The following is a 22,615-nucleotide window of genomic DNA, read 5'->3' as shown; positions in this document are numbered from 1 at the left end:
TGTCTCACAAAGATTAGAGAGGACCCAGTTGTACATGTCATGATTAACAACAACACGTATAGTTTCTTGATTGACACAGGTGCTACATTTTCCTGTATCAGGGAGGGAGCACTGCCGATCTCCAATCAAAGTGCAAACACACTGGATTTCTCTGGGAAAATAACAAGGGTCCCTTTCACCGAGCCAGTACCAATAGAAATGGGAGGTAAATGTATTCAGGAGCGTTTACTTTACACAACACAGTCCCCAGTAAATATCTTGGGACGTGATCTCATGGCCAAATTAAATATGAGAATATATTTTTATGAGAACGGCACAATGACTTTCTCCATTCCTGATAAACCACCGACCATAATGATGGCTGTCAAACAAAAATTCCTCAAGATATGCACCTCTTCAGTGTCCCACTGCATGCTGACAGCCTGTTTTTATTCACCTTTTCATTCAGAAATAGGCAGTTTACAGATAAGGGTTACATCAAGACTACTGTGAGTCCCCCAGAGTGTTCAACAGAGCTGTCAAAGATGATTTGTCAAATTTCCAATGTGACAGCACTCTGCTACAATATGTCGATGACATACTCCTCTGTAGCACCACAGAGCAAGAGTGCAGACAGGATACAATTGCTCTGCTTACAACACTAGCACAGAGAGGATATAAAGTAGAAAAAAAACAAAAAAAAACATTCAATACCATCAGGTAGAAGAGTTACCCCAGGAAGGGTAGAGGTAATAAGGAACACTCCAGAACCTCAGACAATAAAAGACATGCAAAAGTTCCTAGGACTAGTGAACTACGTCAGACAGTGGGTCTTTGATTATTCCACTGTTACTGCACCACTCCTGAAAGCTGTCAAAACTGCTAAAGAAAGGCATAACAAGATAGACTGGACACCTCAAATAACATCCGCCTTTACAAATTTGAAAGATGAGATTACAAATGCACCAGTGTTAGGTTCTCCTGACTACAGAAAGGAATTCTATCTGTTCACTCACTGCAATGGACAGGTCATGACAGCAGTCCTCACCCAAAAACACCCCATGGGCCACAAACCAACTGCATACTTCAGTGGCATGTTACACTCAGTGATGAGTGGCCACTATCCCTGTGAACATGCTTTATCGACCGCAGCATCTGCTGTAGAGAAAAGCACCCCCATAGTTATGGGTTCCCCTCTGACACTGTATACTGAGCATGCCGTCTTTACAATAATACAAAAAGCTAAAACGACCCTTACCACACAAAGAGTGTCAGGATATTAAGGCATACTGTCATTTCCATCCTCGAAGGTTGTTAAATGTCACACTGTGAATACAGCCACATTCTTTGCCCATCCCGTTGTTACCACTGATGATGACACTCATGATTGTGCCACATACTGCCCAGATGAGTCAGGAACAGGAAAAGAGGACTCATTACCAGACAGTACAGTCTACTTCATTGATGGTTCTTCTACCATTGATCAGGGGACACGGATCAGATACACGGGAGATGCAGTAGTCAGAGCACAACAGAAAAATTCCTCAGACTCTCTAGACATTGTACAGCAGATAGCATTGCCATCACATTACTCAGCACAAGCAGCAGAATTAGTGGCACTGATTGCAGCACTCAAACATGGAGCTGATGAAAGAATTACTGTATATTCAGATTCTGCTTATGTCACCACAACAACACATTCCAGCTTCTTGAGATGGAAAAGGCGTGGATTTCTCAAAACAGATGGCACGCCTATGATGCACAAATAGTTACTTAAAGAACTAATAGACTCATTGACATTGCCCACAGAAGTAGCTGTAGTAAAATGTGCTACACACACAAATGGCCAAGATTTGGTATCCAGAGGAAATGCCATGGTAGACTGGGCTGCAAAAGAAGCAGCCAGTGGGCCAGATATGTACAATCTCTATCCCCAGCACCAAAGGACTTTGTCCCATTCTGCTTGCCCAAGATGCACCCTCAGCAGTGCAAGAAGGTGCACAAGATACAGTTGAGGATCATAGTGAGTCACCACTCCCATATACATCTGATCCATCACGTCCATACACTATTGATAAATACACAGCACTATGATCTCATTGCACACTTGCACCTCCAAGAAGTACAGGAAAGTGCCCCACCTGAAGAAAAAGAGTTGTGGAAGAAGAGGGGAGTACAACAGGATGCATCAGATTTTATTTATTTATTTATTTATTTACAGACAGACAATGACAGGAAAGCCTGTCATGCCACAGGCTCTTTTGCAAATAGCACTCACCCAGCTGCACCTTCCTATACATCGCCCTCGTGATATCATGTCCACAACTTTCCAGAGTGGTTCATCCCCAATGCATATGAGCATATACAACTATTTGTTCAAGAATGCCTCATTTGTCAACAGTATTCCCCTAATCCAGCTCTGACAACAGTCGCATCAACAATACCAAGGCCCAAGGGCCCTTTTTGAGAACTCCACATTGACTATGTAGACATGATTGACAGGTGCCGGAACTACTAATACCTCATTGTGGTGGCATGTCCTTTTTCACAGTGGATTGAGGCTGGAAATTGTGTCCATTGTGACGCAAATCTGCAGCCACCTTCCTGCTTCGTGAGGTCATATGTAGCTGGGGATTACCGGATGCCATCCTCAGGGACTCGCAGTGACAGTGGCAGCCATTTTTCAAACGCCATTTTTGACACAATTGCGACAATGTTAGGAGTAAAACATAAGTTGAATTCAGCCTATCATGGTACCTGATCTCACCCTGAATCCCCCTATGATAGATACACCTAAAAGTTCCCGCCAATATAAACCAAGTGTCAGAGATAAAATGGGTCGCGAGAAAGTGCAAGTCAGATATACTTCACGTACCCAACGTTAGAAAGAACAGGCTGCACAAATTTCAGACTGGGTCAGTAATCTTCAAGATACAGTTGTTTACACCTTCGACCAGCACTCTATGCCTGATTTCCACTCCCAGCGCCCTAGTAAGACAGCAGAGGATAATGAGATTCACAACGCTCTATTAGACAACATGTGGTACAGAGACATGAGGGAGGTTGGAAGGAAGGTCACAAATGAGTCCTTATTTGTGTGTTCACACATTCCTCACGCTGTAGGCGCAGATAAATTGCTCTTCCCCAAAAAAGTCCCACTGCCCACCGCCAAATGCCTCCTGCACCTGTTTCTTTGCCGCATACATGGTCAGATACAGCTCCACTCAGATGCATTTGTAAACGCCACAGAGTGGGATGACAAGTATGTTACATTCACAGATGTAATTAGCCCATTGGAGTTTGAAAGGAGAATGGAGGTTTACCGTGATATGAAAGTGCCTGCCGACATAATGCAGATTTGGGAACATCACTATAAGATACTAGGATACTTCACCTTCCCAACGCCCCCATCAAAATACCACTCACTCGAACATGAACGAGCTAACCATACCCATGACACATGCCCTTGTCAGGGTAGACCAATTCTGCACCTGACGGACAATATTTATTTCAACAGCAAGTGGAATGGCCCACATGACTTAATATGTAAGGCAGCCTCCTTAGGTAGCCCAATTGTAGGACAAGAGCACAAACATTATTTCAATGAAGATATTGAGAAGGAGTGTGCTGAGATATGGGCACAGGAAACTAGAAGAAACACTTTCAATGAGGGTACACCATACAAACCGAAAAGAACATACAAGCTAAAGTCTCCTCTCCTTTGCTTCCTAGGTAATGGAACAGTTCCTGTGGGTAAAAATACTAATTGCAGCAGCACTAGTTTTAATTTGGACCTTAAGTACGGCACCTCCAGCCTCATGGACATCTATTGGGCCTGCGGAGAGCACATCTACCTGCAGCTGCCTCTCCACTGCCAAGGACTTTGTTCCGTCGTCACGATGCATGAACTGCATCTGGTTGTTCCAGCAGCGAACATTTCCCACATTCATACCCACCTGATGACAGGTGATGTCACCCTGCTCCACCACCAGAAAAGGGAAGTCAAGAAGTATTTCTCAGATGGCCGTTTTCATGAGATTTCACAAGAATTTTGCCTTTTCAACGATGCTGAACTTTTCTTCGGGGGCGTTATCCCCCTGTTCCAGACCAAAGCCAATGCTCGCTAGCTCCAAGTGACTAGGTACGAGCTGATCCATCTTGTCTACAACACCTGTGATGGGTTCAATGCCGTGAAAGAAGAACTACGACCTTTGAGACTCATGGTTCTGGAATACCGCTATGTTCTATACCAGTTAACTGCGATGAATAGTGGTGGATGCCCCAAAGTGGGAAAGTCGTCTTGCTGTGCCTTCATATTAGCCAATGATGCGGACAATGGAACACTTACAAAGGCTATGAAGGAGTTGGACAATTTGGGGAGACAGATGCCTGAGGAGGGAGGTGCAAAAGCAGACCTTTTTGCTAATTGGTTCAACTTGGACTGGATGCCTACATGGCTGTCTGCAGTACTGACATTTTTAATGCCAATATTAAACGTGTTGTTGCTGTTATATTTTGGAACACAGATTATGCGGTATTGTATTAAGAGATTGAGGTCTAAGGTAGTTGAGATGAAGTACGAAGCCTCAGGAGAATACACAGGAATACACACGGGACAAGGGTACGGGGAAGAGCTAGCAATGTTAAACATAGTAGAGCTTACCATCCCTGACTCTCGGACATTACAGGTTCCTCTGGATAGTAACTACCAGGCCCAGGTTCATAGTGGTCCACCACTTCCCTTGGGGAGAGACTTTGTCACATCCTTATGAGACAATGTGTGACAAACTAGGGGGACCGCATGAGGACTTAGGAGCTGCCCTGAACAAAAGCCCAGAGGAGCCGGTCCTTCATGACTCACCAAGGCCACTAACTCCAGCGCCAGCTACACATGCGGTTCAAATGATGTTCAATGATGTTCAATAATATGAACAAGAAGGGGGGATGAGAGAGGGAAAGATTTTACTGTATAAATATCCTGGGACATTCTTATCACTTAGCTAGCATGAACCCCTGTGTAGGCCCTACTGTTCAGCATTATAGGCCTTGGTTAGATTGGCCAGAGTACTGCAATTTTGTGTTAAGAAAGCAGAAAGCAGGTCTGACCAAGACTTCACCCAGCCCCACTTGTCCGCGAAGCTTCTCCTCCTGTTTTAAAGCCCCCTCCCAGCTTGTGTGCTAAAGTTTAACTTCTACCATATTCTTTCAACACAGAGGGCCACATCCTCAAACCTTGTATGAGAAAAGGAGAACTTCGCCCTTCAGCTATGACAGCTGGAGTAATGAATGTGGCAACAGGTTATAAAGATTGGTACAAGCACACCTAAATATAATCCTTTTTTGCAGTAAAAAGGCTTTTCTGTTTACCAAAGCACATTTATGATAAATTTCAAGTCAATAAGGTATGACCTTTAGTCCAGCATAAGTGCCACGGTTCCAGGAAGTGCTGCATTTTGAACGTATAGGATGAGAAAAGTGCAGAGTAGGCTGTAAATGACGCAAATAGGATACGTGGCATGGGATGGCGCGAGATGACGTTACCATAGACTTCACACCGCCTTAAAACATATCAAAAGGAGGTTCACAAGGACCTATTTGAATTACTCCTCGTAAGTGACTTCTTCCGGAGGGTTACTTAAGAACCCTTGTACTTGTACATATGCTCTAAACTTGCTGCTTTATTTTATATTCTGTCTTATGAAATGTTATATTTACCATGCTTTCTTTTAACCTTGCTTTCTCCTTATTGCATTTGAAATGTACAACTTGTAATTGCAGGATTTCTCACTTATAGGCAGATGTGAGTAGTCTCAAATAATATGTACCTTGCCTTTTTGAATGCATTTTGCCACAAATGATAAATGTGTCTTAAGGTTTAGACTTACTCTCTCACTGTCAGGAAACTGTCATTCTGTAAATGATATCTGGTCCACAAGGCTATCTGAGAATGCGGAGTCCTGGACACAGAACTATGATTTTTATGCCTTTGTATTAAAGTATCTAGAAGTTGCATCTTCTTAATAAAACTGTTAACCTTTCAGCTTTGGTTTCCACGGCTAACATATCTGTTTTCTCTATTTTTAGATCAAGGGTTCCTGCACACCCCGGTACAAATTAAGCCACCCATTTGTCCCTAGTTCACTCTCACGATCATCCCAGCGCAGGCTTCCTGAGCTGTTGCGCCCATCGTCTTCACCTTTCTGCCCCGTAATAAATCTCCCTCCAACATGCCCTTCCAGGTGCTTTGCTCCCGACACTAAAATTGAACCTCTTTTTGATGCCCCTCCTCTAATACTGCTCCCTGACACTCCCTCTTTAATCCCCCTCTACCTAACATCCTTGAGTTTCTATCCCTAACATCCTTCCCAGCTGCTTTGCCCCAACACTCTCCCCAATTTTCTCCATGACATTCCCTTGGGTACTTTCCTAATACTCCCCTTGATACTTTCCCTTGTGTCTTGCCACTGATGCTCCCTAGAAACTCTACCTGATACATTCCTTGGACCTTCCCCATACACTCTCCCTAATACCCCCTAATACTCTTCAAACACTCCCCCGTTGCCACATCCCCGAGGACCCTACGCAACATCTCCTCCTCTCTGTCTCAAACTTACATAACATTCCCCCGGTTACCATCCTTAAGGCTGCAGCCTATACTATCCTAACACTCCCCTGACACTCTCCTCTGTGCCCTGCCTCTGAAACTGCCAGCACCTCCTCTGGTACTTTCCGTCATACAACACCCTGTGACCACATCCAGGATACTATCAGACTGAAGACTAAGAAGTGTTGAAAAGGAAAAAAACCAAGACAGAAGGCCTTTTCCATCTATGCCCCCCCCCCCGACTTGGAACAACAGCCCCATATCCATCACTGCTGCTCCAATTTAGGAAAGAGTTGAATACTCATTTCTTTAAAGAACACTGCATCTCAGTACAGTAACTGTGCAACTCAGCTTTCTCTTCTATTAATCACCAATTTTTAGCTTGCCTGTTACCACGAATGGAGCCCTCCACAACCTTTTAGATAGGTTTGGGGTATTGAAGGCACCCAGATGTTTAACATCTTTATTAGTGCAGGAGTAAGTCATTGAATTCAAACTCATCAATGAAACTCTACATCAGGATATTTCAACCGTGGGCAGCGGGTGAGGCTTCCCTTCCTGCCTGGTAGGGTGACTGTGGGTTCAAAGTTCAAGTGCTCAACAAGGGCCTCACTATCATATCAATCTTATACTCAGCAATAGAGTCTTCCAGAGCACGGGGCTAGAGTGGAAAAAGCCTTTCCTCTAAAAGCTGGTCTCTAAGATGGAGGTTCCTGCAAGAATTGCATCAAATGAGATTTCAGAGTGGTCAGGGTGTAACCTAACTTTACTTTTATAGAATCTGAGACATCACCATGGATGCATTTGTGAATATTTGTCCTTGGATTGTAGGCTTGTTGTCCAGAAACCTCACGTTTTTCACCGTAGACTTGAAGAGAGATTGAAAAAAAAGGTGGACCATTAGGCGTGGGTTTTAACAACAAGTAGGATCTTGGTCTTGTCAGATTTATAATTTTGGACATTCTGATCTGTTCAGATGCTAATCTCGATCACACACTCTTTGGATGATGTACGTGATGGAGTAATACCAGACTCTAAACCTGATTATAGACTCTTTGGGTGGTGTAAGAGATGGAATATTACCAGAGTACACATTCTCTAGGTAGCATCAGCCTAAGTTTAACATTTTTAGATCCAAAAGCTTGGATCAATTTTACCAGGGGCAGCAGGTGGACGTGAAAGGATGGGTCATTGTGGGACTCGAGTATTTATGAAGAAAGAAACAACATTACTCTCTGGGACCTCACTTCGAAGAAAAGATGAATATTACATTTGAGCAATCCTATGAATTCCACATGACCAAAGTCTTGATATCCCGGTGCTTGGACCAGCCATGTTAATACCTCATTTCTGAAGTCCAGGTCATCTTACAAGTTTCTTGCACAACTTTGCTTCCTTTAATTGCTCTTCTTTTCTTTTTTTCTTTTTTTTTTTTTTTCCTTTTCTTCTTTTGCTGACAACACAATTACCACCCACTCTATGGGATCAGGAAAGTAAATTCCAATTCCTCTTCGTCCTCTGCTTATATATTTACACAGTCATTCTACTACTCTACTTTTGAGTAAGAGGAGACAGTATGCGCCTGCTTTTTATCCCACTCTCAGCTAGCACTTCATAGATGGCTGCAGCATTGAGACACTGGACATCTGCCCTACGCTGACAGCACTAATGGAGAACTCACATCCTGGGTGGCAGAGAAGGGGTAAGTCACCTCTGAATCAGCCTTTTGTTCCACAGCTAGCTTGATCTCTGCCATCACCAAAAGAGTCAGTAGCTTACCGAACTTAGCTTGGGTTTTAGATGTTCCAGGTACCTTTTGCCAATGCTGCATACATTTTCCCTACCACAACTAGATTAGGTTTCATTTTTAAGTCCTGAAGAGCTGCCCAGATCGATAGCGACACTTGAGGGAAAGAGACATGTTGACATACACACACACTATTCTATGAGCTGGATTGAACCATTACTTCCACATTCAGTCACCCATTGCCTTTTAATCATAACAAGAGAGCCCTCCTATTAAATTTAATTAGGTATCGCTTAGCTATTTTTAAACTACTGAATCACATTACACCAATCTACACCTAGAGCAACTCTACCCTACACCTCACATCGACATCTTATGCTCATAAGACCTCCTCGAGAGGCCCGTAGGTTATCGCAGTACCCGACTATTGAGGAGCTGATGAAGCATAACACCCACACAGGTGTGTGAGAGCTCTTGGTTCTGAGCAATGAGATCCCCTGATCTTATGCCTCAGTTTCCCTAATCTAGATCCTCCCGTCCCCTCTACCCCCAGGATCTGCACACATTTTTTATTACATAGTATCCTATGGAGCCCTCACGCTGGACCTTTAAGTTTTCCTAGTTCCCCTCTATGTTCCGAACTCACCGATGAGCCTGGACCTTCATGGGATGAATTCCTCTGCCCACCTCATAGGGGCAAACATCAACCATGCAGCAGGGGAACCAGAGCCATTAGATGCAAAGAGATTACTCCACCCAAGTAAGTGTTGTGTCTTTGTGCCCAGTCAGCGGGCGGCACCCATTCTAGAGTTAGTAGGTGTTCACTGGTCTTTAAAGGGACACTCACACCCCACCTGCCACGGTGTCACTCTTACGGCTACAGTGGCACCTGCAGATCTTCACAAGCAGCATTTATGATGGCAGAATTGAACACATACCAATGTTGTGGCCAGGGAAGGTTGTATATTAAGCTGTGAGAGTTTAGAACACACATCATGGGTGAACAAAGTGACTTATTTATTTTTATGTATAGTGCCATTCAAGAGCAAGGCCCTGAGGGTTTCTCCCCATGCCTGGCATCAGTGCTTCCATCTCTTCAGAACGGACGCCATTGGTTGCTCCACATCTTTACTTCACTCCCTTCCAACATAAGAGATGGTTCTGAGGAATAGTGGGGACTTTACAGATGAAGGCCAGATTGCTTTCACACTTCACTTCCCCCCAGAGTCCTGGGCCTGCAAGAGAAAAAGCAAAAACATTCAGCCGCTGTGTTGTACTCATTCCAAACATGTAATGATCAGTTCAGAAGTAAATCAGGAGCAACTCACCCCTACTTCTAGAAACTAAGGGCCAGATGTAGGTAGCCCTTTACCGATCGGAATAGGCCGAAAATACCGATTTTCGGCCGTTTCCGATCGGTAAAGGGCTATCGAGATGTAGGGGCACATTTTCGGTAATTTTACCGAATCGGTATCATTACCGAATCGGTAAATTTACCGATTCGGTAATAAGTACTGAATCGGTAAAATAATTACCGATTCGGTAATATTTACCGATTCGGTAAAATTACCGAAAATGCAATGTAGGTAGCCAATTTACCATTGGCACATGGCTTACAGAATCGGTATTTTACCATGGAATACAAATCCATGGTAAAATACCGATTCCTGTGTACATGCACATCTGTGCATGTACACATGTGCCATGTGACAGACAGACGTGCCCTTAGGGCATGTCTGTGTGCCACATTGCACACATGCCCGTTTTGGGGGTGCTAGAGGGTGTCAAAGTGACACCCCCTGCACCCTTGACAAAATCGGTATTTACCGATTCAGTAAATACCGATTCGGTATTTGAATTGAATCCTATGGGCTTCAAAGGCCCATAGGATTCAATAGCAAATACCGAATCGGTAAATACCGAATTTGTAAGGAATCGGTAACGATTCCAGATGTTGGGACCTACATCCCATTTACCGATTTTGAAATACCGAATCGGTAGCATTCGGTATTTCAAAATCGGTAAATGGGATTTACCTACATCGGGCCCCTAGGCACATAATGAAAGATAGAGAGTCTGCAGCCAATTTTTCAGAAAATGCTTACTCAATATGAGTCAAATACAACAAATGTCCATGCATATTTTAAATAAAAGGAGAAATATATTCACAAAATGAGTGTGAGGTACTGAACTGCTTTTGTTAAAACACATGAAAGACTTACAGGAAAGGGCCTTTGATTATGGGAGGCAAATACCTACCTTTATGGTTGGAGCATACACAGTGTTCCTTTCCTCCTGAGCTGAAGGGCTCTTCCGGGTGCCAGTTCGTGAAGTTCATGGGACTTCCATCCGTCCACACATAGTGCCTTTTCTGGAAGAAAGAGAGACATTGCTGTCAAGGAGCTACAAGTTCTGGCCCCACGGCTCACCTCATTTGCGGGTTTAAAGTAGATGAGTATAACCTAGGCTATTATGTCAATGCTGGGGACAATATAGGGAACATCAAGTAAAGATGGCATTTCACCATTTTAAATATAGACCATAAACCAGTGCTAGGAATGGAAAAATTACAGTTAACGTACCCTATGCCAGAGTATCTACTAGCTTTTTTAATGTTTCTATTTCAAATTGATGTTGAATTGACAAGTTACAATAGAATACAAACCCTCCACCCCTTGCATCCTATTGGGCCTCAGCTCACTTCACTTGCATTAATGTAAAGCAATGTAAAATGTAAATCCAGTACTTGTATAGTGCACGTCTCACCCCCATAGGGGTATTCCGGAGCTGGGGGCCGTTGGGAAGAATAAGCGAGCTATTGCCCAGAGTCGCGTGGTGCGGGCAGACCCCTGCAGCTGGAGCCGGGGATCTAGCTGTGATCCCCAGCGTCCATGTCAGTCACCCTTGCCGCGGCAGCCCCCCTCTCTTGCCTGTTGCTGAGTCTCAGCTCACCCCACTTGCATTGATGGGGTTCAGCCCCCACCTCATTTGTGGGCTCAGCCCACCTCTCTTGCATTGATGGGGTGCAGCCCCGTGTCTCTTTTCGGGTTTCAGCTCGCCTCACTTGCATTGATTCGATGCAGCTGCCCCTACCCTGTCTCTTGTTGTAGTTCAACTTAGCCCACTTGCAGTGAAGGGGTACAGTCTGCCTTCCTCCCCCCTCTTGTTGGGGATCAGGTCACCCCATTTCCACTGATGGGGTGCAGGCTGCCAGTGCTGTAAAATCACTTACAAAATTTGGATTGAAATTGCATGGCAGAGATTTTTGCACCCACTTTTTTAACAGGCTCAAAGGCGGGACAGTTGTGCTGCCATGTGCTACGCAGAGGCAAAACAATTGGGACTTCTTGTCATTGTGGAGCAGTAAAACAGAACGATATTTGAGGTCTCATTGGCCCCTTAACCTTGGTGCCACTGCACCCGATGGACGATAGCTAGTCCACCTGCCCTGACTCTAAGTGATCATGTCACATTTGAATTTGTTTTGAAGGAAGGTGGGAAGTGGTTGGGAATCTTTCCTTTCCCGGATCATGTTTGTACCTCAAACTCCTTAATCCCTGCCCCATTTGTAGTTTTTGACCCAGGCATCCATTTATTGTTGCACACTACCTTACCATGTAAAGGTCCGATGCCCCAATCCAGTAGGCATGATGATGGTGCATGTGCCAGTAGGCGAAGTTCTGCAGGTACTCGTTGTCCTCTTTATTGTGTACAGACGCCAGGTGTGATCCTGAGCCGAGGCGTTGGCAGTACGTCTGAAATTGAAAGAGGACAGGGTGAGTGTTGACTGAGCATCGGAGTGCTGGTCATCAGGACTCCTGTGTGCTTTATTGTGCAGTGACTCAGAACTCCTCTCCCTGAACACTCCTAATGGGGCTAGCGCTGCTTCCACACTCATGGCTTCATGGCACAAACACTGTGCGCCAAGTAAGAAGAGGAGCCCATATATCTGCACTAGGGTGGCCAACTGACATGGAGGCAAATTCTGGACAGAACTGTAAAGAATTCAGGACAACGGGTCAAAATTCAGGACAAAAGGTCAGTTTTACAGACACTTCGAAAGAGAGGACCTACCACACTATTTTATCAGTGCATTTATTTACTATTTTGTACATAATACTATGTATTCACTATGGTCTTTATGTGACTGCCTCTAGGTCTGCCTCATACAGGTGACACAATATGTCCTCGGAAATGTATGACTTTGAGGAGGGTGTCAAGGCCATCACCCCTATCTAAAATACTCAAACTTTCTTGGAGAAAATCAACAGCAAAATTGCAAACTTTGACTATGTTTCTAAACATTTTAAACTCTAACAGTCTGGGAAACATTAATGTAAGCGACTATCTGCTAGTTTAGACAAGTTGAATAAAAACAAAAACAATCTGCCTCACCTCAACCTATTGTCAACCTTAAACCTAAAGAACATTAATGAGGCAGTGTAGATGGTGTGGTCAACAGTTTCACACCTTATGTCTGTATGTGAGATACCAACAATTGTAAGGAGGGAGCTACCCTTTTTGCCAGGAAAAGGATTGGGTCAACAATCTTAAAAAACAGGGTTCCTTCTCCTGAATTCCAAAAATTCTAGATGGTATTACTGTCCCCAGATAGGGGTGTTTTCCATCAATAATAGGGATTATAATGTTACAGCGATTACCAAATTCACAAATTAATATATCTATAAATGGTCCACATGTGTAGTTGAAAGACATGAAAGACATGAAACAATTTTATAAAAACATTTTTCATTCATTTATTTAAAAAGAGAATTGTTTCCAAAATTTGCTAATAGTACATTCTTATATTTAAAATCATATACATCAACATTTATAATCAGTTTCAGAAATAAAAGCATACAATATTCATTAAAAGTTGCTGATCTAGCACAGTTTCACAAAAACATTACATTGATAATATCATCATTACTTTTTAGAATTTTAAAAAAAAAAATAGATTTTTGGGGGAACGAAATTGTCGACGCTGCGTTTCGGTGCCTCTTTTTTGTATCCTGCACCTTCTTCAAGGACTCGTTCACTGGTTTAATATTATCCAGGTTAAGGTCTTCCCTGGTACTAATATTTTAGTCTTGGAGAGCATGTGTTGAATCAGCTCATCTATTCCCTTAGTTCTTCTATTCTTATGTTTTGGTTTTATTCAAACTTCATTCGGTTTAGGGAGAAAATGGACCAACTTCAATCCGGTCCTATCTTCTTATTTTCTTTGGAGATTGGGGGGGGACGCCTCATGAAGCTACCTTGTATTATTTCTTTCTTCACTTTTTCTTTGTGCTCAAAAGAAATTGTCTTTACATTTGGTGTATTATTTTTCTTCACACCGACAAGGGTTACTTCTTGGAGCTTTTTTTTAAATAATTAAGCTCTCCACTTTGTGACTGGTAGCTGAGCTGCACGGCGTCCTCCTCCTCCCGGTTTGTTTCAAACACATGCTCTCCAAGACTAAAATATTTAGGATTAGATGGGAGATATACAGCAAATGATTCTGGCTAAGAACTGGAGGCATAAGAAAGGGAAGAATAAGGGGGGACAATTCATAAATTCAGACAAGAGGGACCCACTTGGAGTATCGGAAAGTATTGTGTACTTGGGGATTTGTCTCAGCTGAGAGAAGAGAAAAATAAAAATCACTGTCAAGGGTTGAGCAAGCAGCACCCACCCGATGAACTCTGGTAGTGCACCTAGCACCAGATTGTTCTTGTAAAGGGTGAGCAGGGGCCAGACCCCTTGGAAGCTTGTGCTGGGCAATCACCCCCTCTGTCCATGTCTTAAAATGGTTCTGCAGTCGAGCTAAGACCAAGCCAGTGATCAGGCTCATCCGTACGTGCCACCATACATGCAGAATCTTCAAAATATTTGGGATGTAAATTACTCAAGCAAAATAGAAGAACATGATAAGGATTGCACAGTGTAGGACGTGTTTTTTTAACTTATGGTTGTGTTTTACCCTTTCTGTGCACTTAGACCGCAGATTGAACGGGTAATCAGTCACCTTCCAATACCTAGCCCAGTTTGCTTTTTGAACTTCTCTTCCACATTAGGCAATGAGTCACGTGGCACTGGTGAAGAGGGTGGTGCTACCCCAATTATTGTAATATTTTGAAACCTTCACCTGCTCACCCCTCGTTCCTTTTTCAGAACCTTCAACACGTTCCACATCTGATTTGGGGACCAGGGAGCCGCCAGGTAGCTGTTATCACTCTAAAGCCGCCCGTGACTTTGGGTGGATTCGCCCTTCCAGACTTAGAATGCTAATATGGAGCTGCACAGCTCCTTTGGTGGCTCGCTGGCTGTCTGTCTGCCACCTGCATGAGATGGGGTTCACCCGTGTAGACTTTAAGAAGAGCTTACCACACTACACATTGTTTCCTACTGACCATTCTACCAAATGCCACCAGGGGTTATCCCACACAGCCTCTGCACAATGTGGACTGGGCTAAAATATTGATCAATCCTCATAAAGTATCCTGCGGCTCCTGTGTTAAGTACATTCAATTTAATATTCTGAACTGAGCCTAACTTACACCTGCTTGAATCAACAAAATATGCCCAGGACTTCCAGCTGCATGTCCTCGTTCTCTGCCATTTGATTCTAACTTGCTTTACATTCTTTGGCTTTGTCCCATACTGTCTTCACACTAGAAGAGAGTTCTGGAGGTGCTGTTGATCGCAATGGGCAGAGTACTGACAAATTCCCAAGAAGTAGTCCTTTTGTGCGTATTCCTCCGCCTGAAGTTTGAGAAACCCTCGATCAAGTCCCTCGGCTTGACTCTTCTGCTAGAAAAACACAATATTACACTGCTCCTCTTAAGCCCTAGAGTGTATGTTGAAGATTGTCATATATATTCTTGCATAACACAAAGAATTAGAAAGGTAAACTGAGTGCTGTGAAAAGCTCCCATAACTAGCTTTGGGTTATAAATGTTGGCATTCTGACCATTAAGGATCACCACAGATTCTGACGTATGTAAGAGGGGCTAAAGCCATAGACAATGAACAGGTGCAGAGATCTTCACAAAGATAGGAAAGGCCATGTGTGCAACTCATTGCACCATCTCAACTGATAGAGTGATCCCTGGATGCATAACACTTTGTCAGTCTCAAAGGGGCCATCCATGAAGGACAACCCAATAGATCTTAAATCCCAGCCAAGATCATCAGATATTCTTCTAAGCCCATCTTGCTGGCTGTTGTTAGGGATGCAGGACTGGGCAAAGAGAGCAGTATTATTCTCCATACTACATGGTTCTCTTAAGAGAAGAGGATGGTGGAGTCCTGAGGTGAAGGGTGCATAGTGAGGGAGTCCTGCAACAGAAAACATTGTGGCGAAAACCGACATTCATCCATTGAAAGAGCAATGCAGCTGCACTTTACCTCAACAACACCTGGAATGAACCCACAGATAGCCGGCCATTTGATCATCCCAGTGAATAAATAGAAGTGCTGTCTCTCAGGTGTTAACTCAGGTGATGTCACCCGACAGACCTTGCCATTAGGAGCTAATGAAGGCTAGGGACAATGAATGTTTTTGTGTCTTGCAGTTGTGCCATTTTTAAAAAATAATGGCACCCACACAAAGGATGCAGGAAGGTCTATTACCTCCAGGATGCCGCCTGCCCCTCCCTACGGAATGCTACACAGGAGAATCCCTCACAATTGTGGGAATTAACTTTAGTCTTTTAGTGGAGAGGATAAAATTGCAGAAAAAATTGTATTGTATTGCAATTACATAGTGGAGGCGTCAAAGCACTTTTTCGACGCGTAGCATGCTACTCCAGAACCCATAGAGGATTAGTGGTGAATTAGTATAGTGAAATTTGAAACTAATTTGTGTGCTAGACATGCTAGTAAGTTATTTGGATTGAAAATGAAGGCGGAGGAATAGAAGAGGGAAGAATTTAGAAAGATGTATTTTCTTAGTTTGTTCATTTGTTTTGGAGCTCATAGCATAGGATGAGTAAAAGGGAGGTGGAGGGGAAAGAGTCAAATGGATGGTCTTAGAAAGGTTTGTTTTGAGGAATTGGAATAGTAAATGAGGTATGGCATGATTCAAGGAGTGGTAGAGGAGGGAAGAGTCTAGAAAGGGTTATTTTTTTGATCATTTTAGTGGTGTGGGGTTTGGGATGAATGAGAGAGCGGAGGTAAAGGATATATTGATAGAGGTTAGGGTGTTGCATTGGAAAGAGTAGAGGAAGGTAGTATATGTAGATTAAAGATGCATTTAATAAACTCTGGCTTTAAAGTGTTATTTTGCTTTAAATTAATGTATTTGTTTTTTTGTTTTGTTTGTAATTCAATAGTGAAGTAATTGTAGATAACTAGTTTATGATAAAAGATTTACTTATTTATTCAGTCAGTTATTTACATGTTCAAGGCATAGAATAATGTGACTATCGGTAATATGTACATTTGTTAAGCAGAACGAACAAATATCTATATTTATTAACAACATAATTATTATATATGTTTATACAAAGCAATAAACATAAATAGATATATATATCTATAGGTCAAATCAATGTTTATATACAGAGGTATATGTTGTATTTTTCTGTTTGCGTATTGTGTTTTTGTGCGGAGGAGCCATTTTGTGAGTATTTATCAGAAGATAAGGTGGTTGTCCGTGGATCTTATGTTGGGGGGTATAGAGTTCCATGGTTTGTACGCTTGAACAGAGAAGGATACGCCACCCATGTTTTTCTTTGTTGTATGATGAGATTTTGAGGCGAGGTGCCACTCTAGAGTAGAGGTTCCTTTGTTGAATGTTATTGGTGATTTTGTTCCCGATGGATAGACGTCCCTTTCCATTTATCGCTTTGCGGGTGATACAAAGCAGCTTGAACGTGGATCTTTGGCAACCCGTAACCAATGCAGGGCTTTCAAGGAAGAGGAGATGTGGTCTTGCAGCTTTAAATGTAAGAGTAGTCTGGCAGCAGAGTACTGAATCTGTTGCAGTGTTTTCATTGTTGTAAAAGGTGATTTGTGGTAGAGGCGATAGACGTAATTGAATTTTTGGACAAAACAAGAGAGATGGTAGCCTGGACCTTGTGTGGAAATCCCACATGGGGGTAGATTTGTCACAGAGTTTTTATTGTAACAAAGCTTGATCTTGCTAGTGTGTGCACTTGGGCATTTATTGAAAGCTTGGAGTCCATGGTCATTCAGAGGTTTCGTACTTCCTTTGATACTTTAGGGGGTGTTTCCAGATCATCAGCTCAGGCAAAGAGCAGGTCATCATTTTTCCATTTATCACGCGTGAGTATTGCCGTTTTGGGAGCATTCAATTTGAGATGTCTCCACATCATTCATTGATCCACTGCTCTGAGACAGCTGAGACAACTGAACTAAGGAGTCTTTCAAATATCTTTGGGGCATTCCAGTTGAAGGAGTATTTGCGTGTCATCTGCATATTAAAGCTCATGAGGTGAAATAGATTGATCAGTGCCAATAATGACTTCATGTAGATGTTTAAAAGCATGGGCGGAATGATAGAGCTTTTGTGAAGTACAGTCTGGAGGGGAAAGGGGGTATGGATGACATTAGTTCGGTTGCAAAGGTAGGATGTTATCCAGTTTACAGCAGTCTCCTCTATCCACAGCTGCTGCTGCCTGAGAGGGGGAGGCGCCACCATCGCGCTATTTAAAGCTGCCTCTACCCCCGCAGCGCGGGATGCTCTCTTGCCTGCCATCTCCTGCTGATTGCCTCGGGGGACAGAAGTCCCGAGCCTATCTTCCAATTGCTGTTGCTGTTTCTGTGGGAGGGTGCTTTTCCCAATCTAGCACCACTGGGCTGTTGCAGTCCGGGGGGACTACAAGCCCCAGAAGCCCCTGCTCCAGTTCCACAGCTGCTGCTGCCTGAGAGGGGGAGGCGCCACCATCGCGCTATTTATCGCTGTCTCTACCCCAGCAGCGCGGGACACGCGCGGGCAAAGTCCGGGCCAAGGGCAGGCCTGTCCTTGCCCGTCATAGCCCGGAAGAGGCTGGGCTGGGCCCCGGCTCGTGGCTTTTTCATCTGAATATAGGCACTGGAACTTTAACTAAGTAGGGTTATTAGTACTGGCAGAAGTTGCCCTTGTCAGCTGAATTAGCGCTATTATTTGTGTGGAAGAGGAGTATCTCATTAATGATGGGAAAAAGAAAGTTAAATAAATCTAATATCGCTCAGCCATCGGATAAGAGGGAAATGAATAATATGTTGTTAATGAAATATCTGACGGGCGCTGTAGGGGCCATTGAAAAACAAATATCCAGTGTTGAAAATGCTTTGATTAAAGATAAGGACGCACTGATTACCGGAGATTTGAGTAAAACTGAGTGTAACCAAGGATCAGAGAGAGTACATAATACTATCAATATCCCAAGTGAGTCAACTAATGGCTGTATCGTTAGAGGAGGGGATGGGATCCGATCCGACGATCAGGATGTTGCCATACTGCCCCCATCTAAGCGTACGTGTACGAAGGGAAAGAAAGTTCCATCTATAAGTTTACCGCCCATGATACACATTACTCCTGAGATATTAGCCAATAAGATACAACCTGTTATTAAGGTACAAAGTAAGCGTAAACGGGCAACCCAGGGGAAAAATAATATCACAATTCAAACTAGCAATCGGCCACCTGATCCTAAGTCTCTTTTGGTGGACCTGGTCTCTATTATCCAAACGCTTACTGACCCACTAGAGAAACGATTGGCGCTGCTAGAAGAAGGAAACATTTCCATTCATGAGAAATTAAATAAATTAATTGAATTAGTCTCTAAGCCAACGAATGTGGAACGGTCTTGTAGAGAGCCCTCTGATATTCAGAGACAGGGTGTGCAGAGCCTTAGTAATACGGATAAAAATGACAGAGAAGGTACTATAATAAGGCAAAACAATAACTATGATGGAAAAGAGGGAGTAGGAGGTATGGACAATTCAAACAAAGGGAGAGCACCTCTTAATAACTTCCACCTACAGGGAAATGTATCAAAGACCTCTCTACGAATAGCGCACCAAGAATCTATCACTCTAAACCTTCCACCCTCTAAGCTCCCTATACTATAGTTCTGGAAAATGTCCCGCAGATAGATGATCCAGATAAAGAATGTTGGGCTACCCTGCAGAACAAGTCCATTCACTACTTGGACCTAAAGGCAGGTCTAGCTAAGGACATGTTCAAAGCCTTTAAAATGGTGAAACATGTTGGTTGGGTGGGCCGGGAGCCAAAGCCCTGGACGTGGGATTGCGTGGTTCTGACCCTGAGTTCCCTGTCTTTGGTTAACGAAATCCTTAAACGCGTGGCGCAAGTTGATTTAAGAACTGATGAAATAAAATTCCTTCCACTGGGCTTTTTTTATCACCCACGTTTGTTAAAGAGGGGAAATCCTATGATGAGGCACAGTTTTGATAATGACAATCTGATCTGTAACATAGCGGTTAATAATAGATTTGAATCTTTGAGACAAGCCGATGAGGTGGATTGACTGCATGATAGTACTTATAAAATGGGGAGCCTAGGTAAGAAAGCGGATATACTCCCAGCGCAGCACTCAAATAAGGCTTTACTAGTCTTGCAGTATGAAGCTGATATACCCCCAGGTCAGCTTTTAAATAAGGCTTCTCTAGTGTCCCAGAACGAGTTTGATATGATTCCAGATGTAGTCCCCACGAACATTGAAGTTGCGATTTTTAACAATGACGTTGATCCAGTTAGAAATAAGGCCCAACATGTTAGTCCAGTAACTCTCTGTATGGATCAAGTTAGACCTGAATTAGGAATATCGGTGGCTAGTATGGCTGAAGAACAGGGGGAGGCTGACATTGAGATAAAAGCATCAAAAACTATCCTTGAGGATGACTGCGATATAGTTGCAAGATCTTTATTAAGTTCTGGGCCTGTCAGGTTAGTCTTGTGGAATGTCTGTGGGCTTGAGAGTAAAGTTTCAAATAATGTTTGGAAAGATGTCATCCAGAATTTTGAAATAATTTGTATCCAAGAAACTTGGCTCTTAAATGAAAAGCATTTGGATGGTTATAAAACATTTCATACCCCAGCGGTGCGGTCCCTACATGGAAGACACAAAGGGGGAAAAATGCTAGTGAGCACACCTTATTATCAAATTGTGTCCATTGATTTATACTCACCTATAAAGTTATTAGTGGTAAACTTCAATAATAATATTGATAATGTTAACTTCATGGATGTGTTAAAACGTATATTGAAGACTTAAAGGTCCAAACCACTGTAAAAGGAAGAGATGTAATTCTGTTATGGGCAGGGGATTTTAATATAAATGTCTGTAATTTGAATGCGTGTGGCTTTGAGGAAAATGATTTTGAAGTAAGTGGTTGTCTGAAACACTTTGTTCACACAGAAAGAGGGGAAAAAATCAATGATATCATGGCCATGTTCGATCTTGGTTTTGTAAATATGATGTGCTCCCCCAATGTAAATTTCAGTCCCACCTATATAGGCTGAGGTTTTAATTCAGTGATCGATATCATTATTCTTTCAAACCGATACTCTAATCAGGTGAAAAAATGTATGATCTGTCCAAATGGCCTAAGTGATCAGTTGCCCCTTAGTCTACATCTAAAATTACCTGACAGTAATGATTCCTCCATTATTATTGAGTGTTTGGCATGGTCGCAATATATTGTTCTGGCGAGACAGGTGGGGTAAAAAACACCCTAAAAAATTAAATGCAGACATTATTTCAAAGGCGTTAACATAGATCCTTGTTTGCCTAGATGAAGATACCTCTCACGCTGAGGTTTTGGATGCTTTCTCACAGGTGACCAGCGTTATTCAAAATTCTCTCTCTATATCAAGTAAAAATAGGCAACCTAAGAGCAATGGGTGGTTTAATACCCATTGCACAAAAACATATTCCCTGCTTAAGGCTGCACTGAGCACACAAAAAAGGGATTATGATCTAATTAGAGCATGCAGGAGGGCATTTAATACAGCCCTAAAACAACGTAAAAAAGAAATAAAAGAACAGGCTTGGCAAAACCTGTATGAGGCTGCCCAACTTAGAGATTCCGTTTTGTTCTGGCAGGCAGTGAATGCCCCTTTCTTTTCTAAAGAGGATACCCCCGGAATTGAAATTGCAATAGATGAAAACACCTGGATCGATTTCTTCTCGAAGGTATGTAACAATGAGACCGGCAAATTTGTTAGGCCATTTGAGAATAGATTGCTGGAGGGAGATGAACAGGATCAATTTTCAATGCCTATAGAGTTTTCGAACGAGAAAGTAATATCGGCAATCAACAATAGCAAAGGAAATGAAGCCCCGGGCCCTGATGAGATTCCAAACGACATATTGAAAACGGAATATTGATCTCGGGCCCCTCTTTTAACATATGTTTTAATGGCCTGCTGGTCCGAATCGGTAATAATACCTATTTATAAAAAAGGGGACCGAGAGAATCCTGCTAACTACAGGCCCATATCACTTCTGGACTCACTAATGAAGATAGCAGGAAGGGTGGTTTTAAATAAACTACAAAGCTGGGCTGATGATAATAACATCTTGAGCCGGGTCCAGTACGGTTTCAGCGAAGGGATGGGTACCGTGGAGCAGGTCTTAAATTTCGTATTATTTCAAGGGAAATATACTCAGGCAAAGAGAGGGTGCTTATAGGCCATTTTCGTTGATCTCACAGCCGCCTTTGACTGTGTTGATCATAAGAAGCTCTGGGGAGTTTTGAAGCATTTGCGGGTGGAACCTGAGATTGTGGAGCAGGACCCTATTGTTTAAACGCTCAATCGCAGCACTAGTGAACTTTGCCCAAAAACTAGGATCAAGGCCACCGGATACTCTTCTAAAAATATATGTAGCTAAATGTAGAAGTATAGCAGTTTATTGGGCGGGCATTTAGGGTTTTCAGAATGTAGCATCAGTACAAATTGCAGAAAATTGTTTTTTAAGATATATTTTAGCGTTACCTCAGGGTTCCTCAGTTTTTAATTGTCATGTATAACTAGGAATGGAGTTTATTACAGATCTTATAAAATTACAACCTATTGTACTCTGGCATAGAGTTTGGTCTGCAGACGCGCTGAGTCTTAATCGTGAATTTATAAAGGAAGTAATGGCATTGGATAACTCCAGATATATCCCATGGTTAGCTTATGTGAGGAAAACGTTAACAGGTCTGCATAGACCCGAACTGTATAATAACCCCGAACTGATCTGCATGCTATCGAGAAAGGAATTGAAAACCCAATGTATGAACCATTTCGAACTGCTTAGATCAATGGGCGAAATTACTAAACC

The 22,615-nt window shown here is 42.9% G+C and overlaps 1 protein-coding gene and 1 pseudogene across 1 annotated transcript in view; one reads left to right on the top strand and one right to left on the bottom strand.

Moving 5' to 3' along the window:
- The first annotated feature begins 3,017 nt into the window (after positions 1-3,017).
- LOC147736698 (syncytin-2-like) lies at positions 3,018-4,751 on the top strand (annotated as a pseudogene).
- A 4,707-nt stretch (positions 4,752-9,458) lies between these two features.
- LOC147736697 (lectin-like) overlaps positions 9,459-22,615 on the bottom strand; it is a 114,684-nt gene continuing 101,527 nt past the window's right edge. The window contains exons 3-5 of the mRNA XM_086952672.1: positions 11,945-12,085; positions 10,590-10,701; positions 9,459-9,565 (exon numbers count right to left, since the gene is read on the bottom strand). Of these exons, the coding sequence (XP_086808798.1) occupies positions 9,459-9,565; positions 10,590-10,701; positions 11,945-12,085 (360 nt within the window). The remainder of the gene's footprint in view (positions 9,566-10,589; positions 10,702-11,944; positions 12,086-22,615) is intronic.

Source organism: Lissotriton vulgaris, chromosome 1_2 (genome assembly GCF_964263255.1).
Source record: "Lissotriton vulgaris chromosome 1_2, aLisVul1.2, whole genome shotgun sequence".
Lineage (NCBI taxonomy): Eukaryota > Metazoa > Chordata > Amphibia > Caudata > Salamandridae > Lissotriton > Lissotriton vulgaris.
The sequence above is the reverse complement of the archived record's forward strand: the minus strand, read 5'-3'. Positions and strand labels throughout refer to the sequence as shown.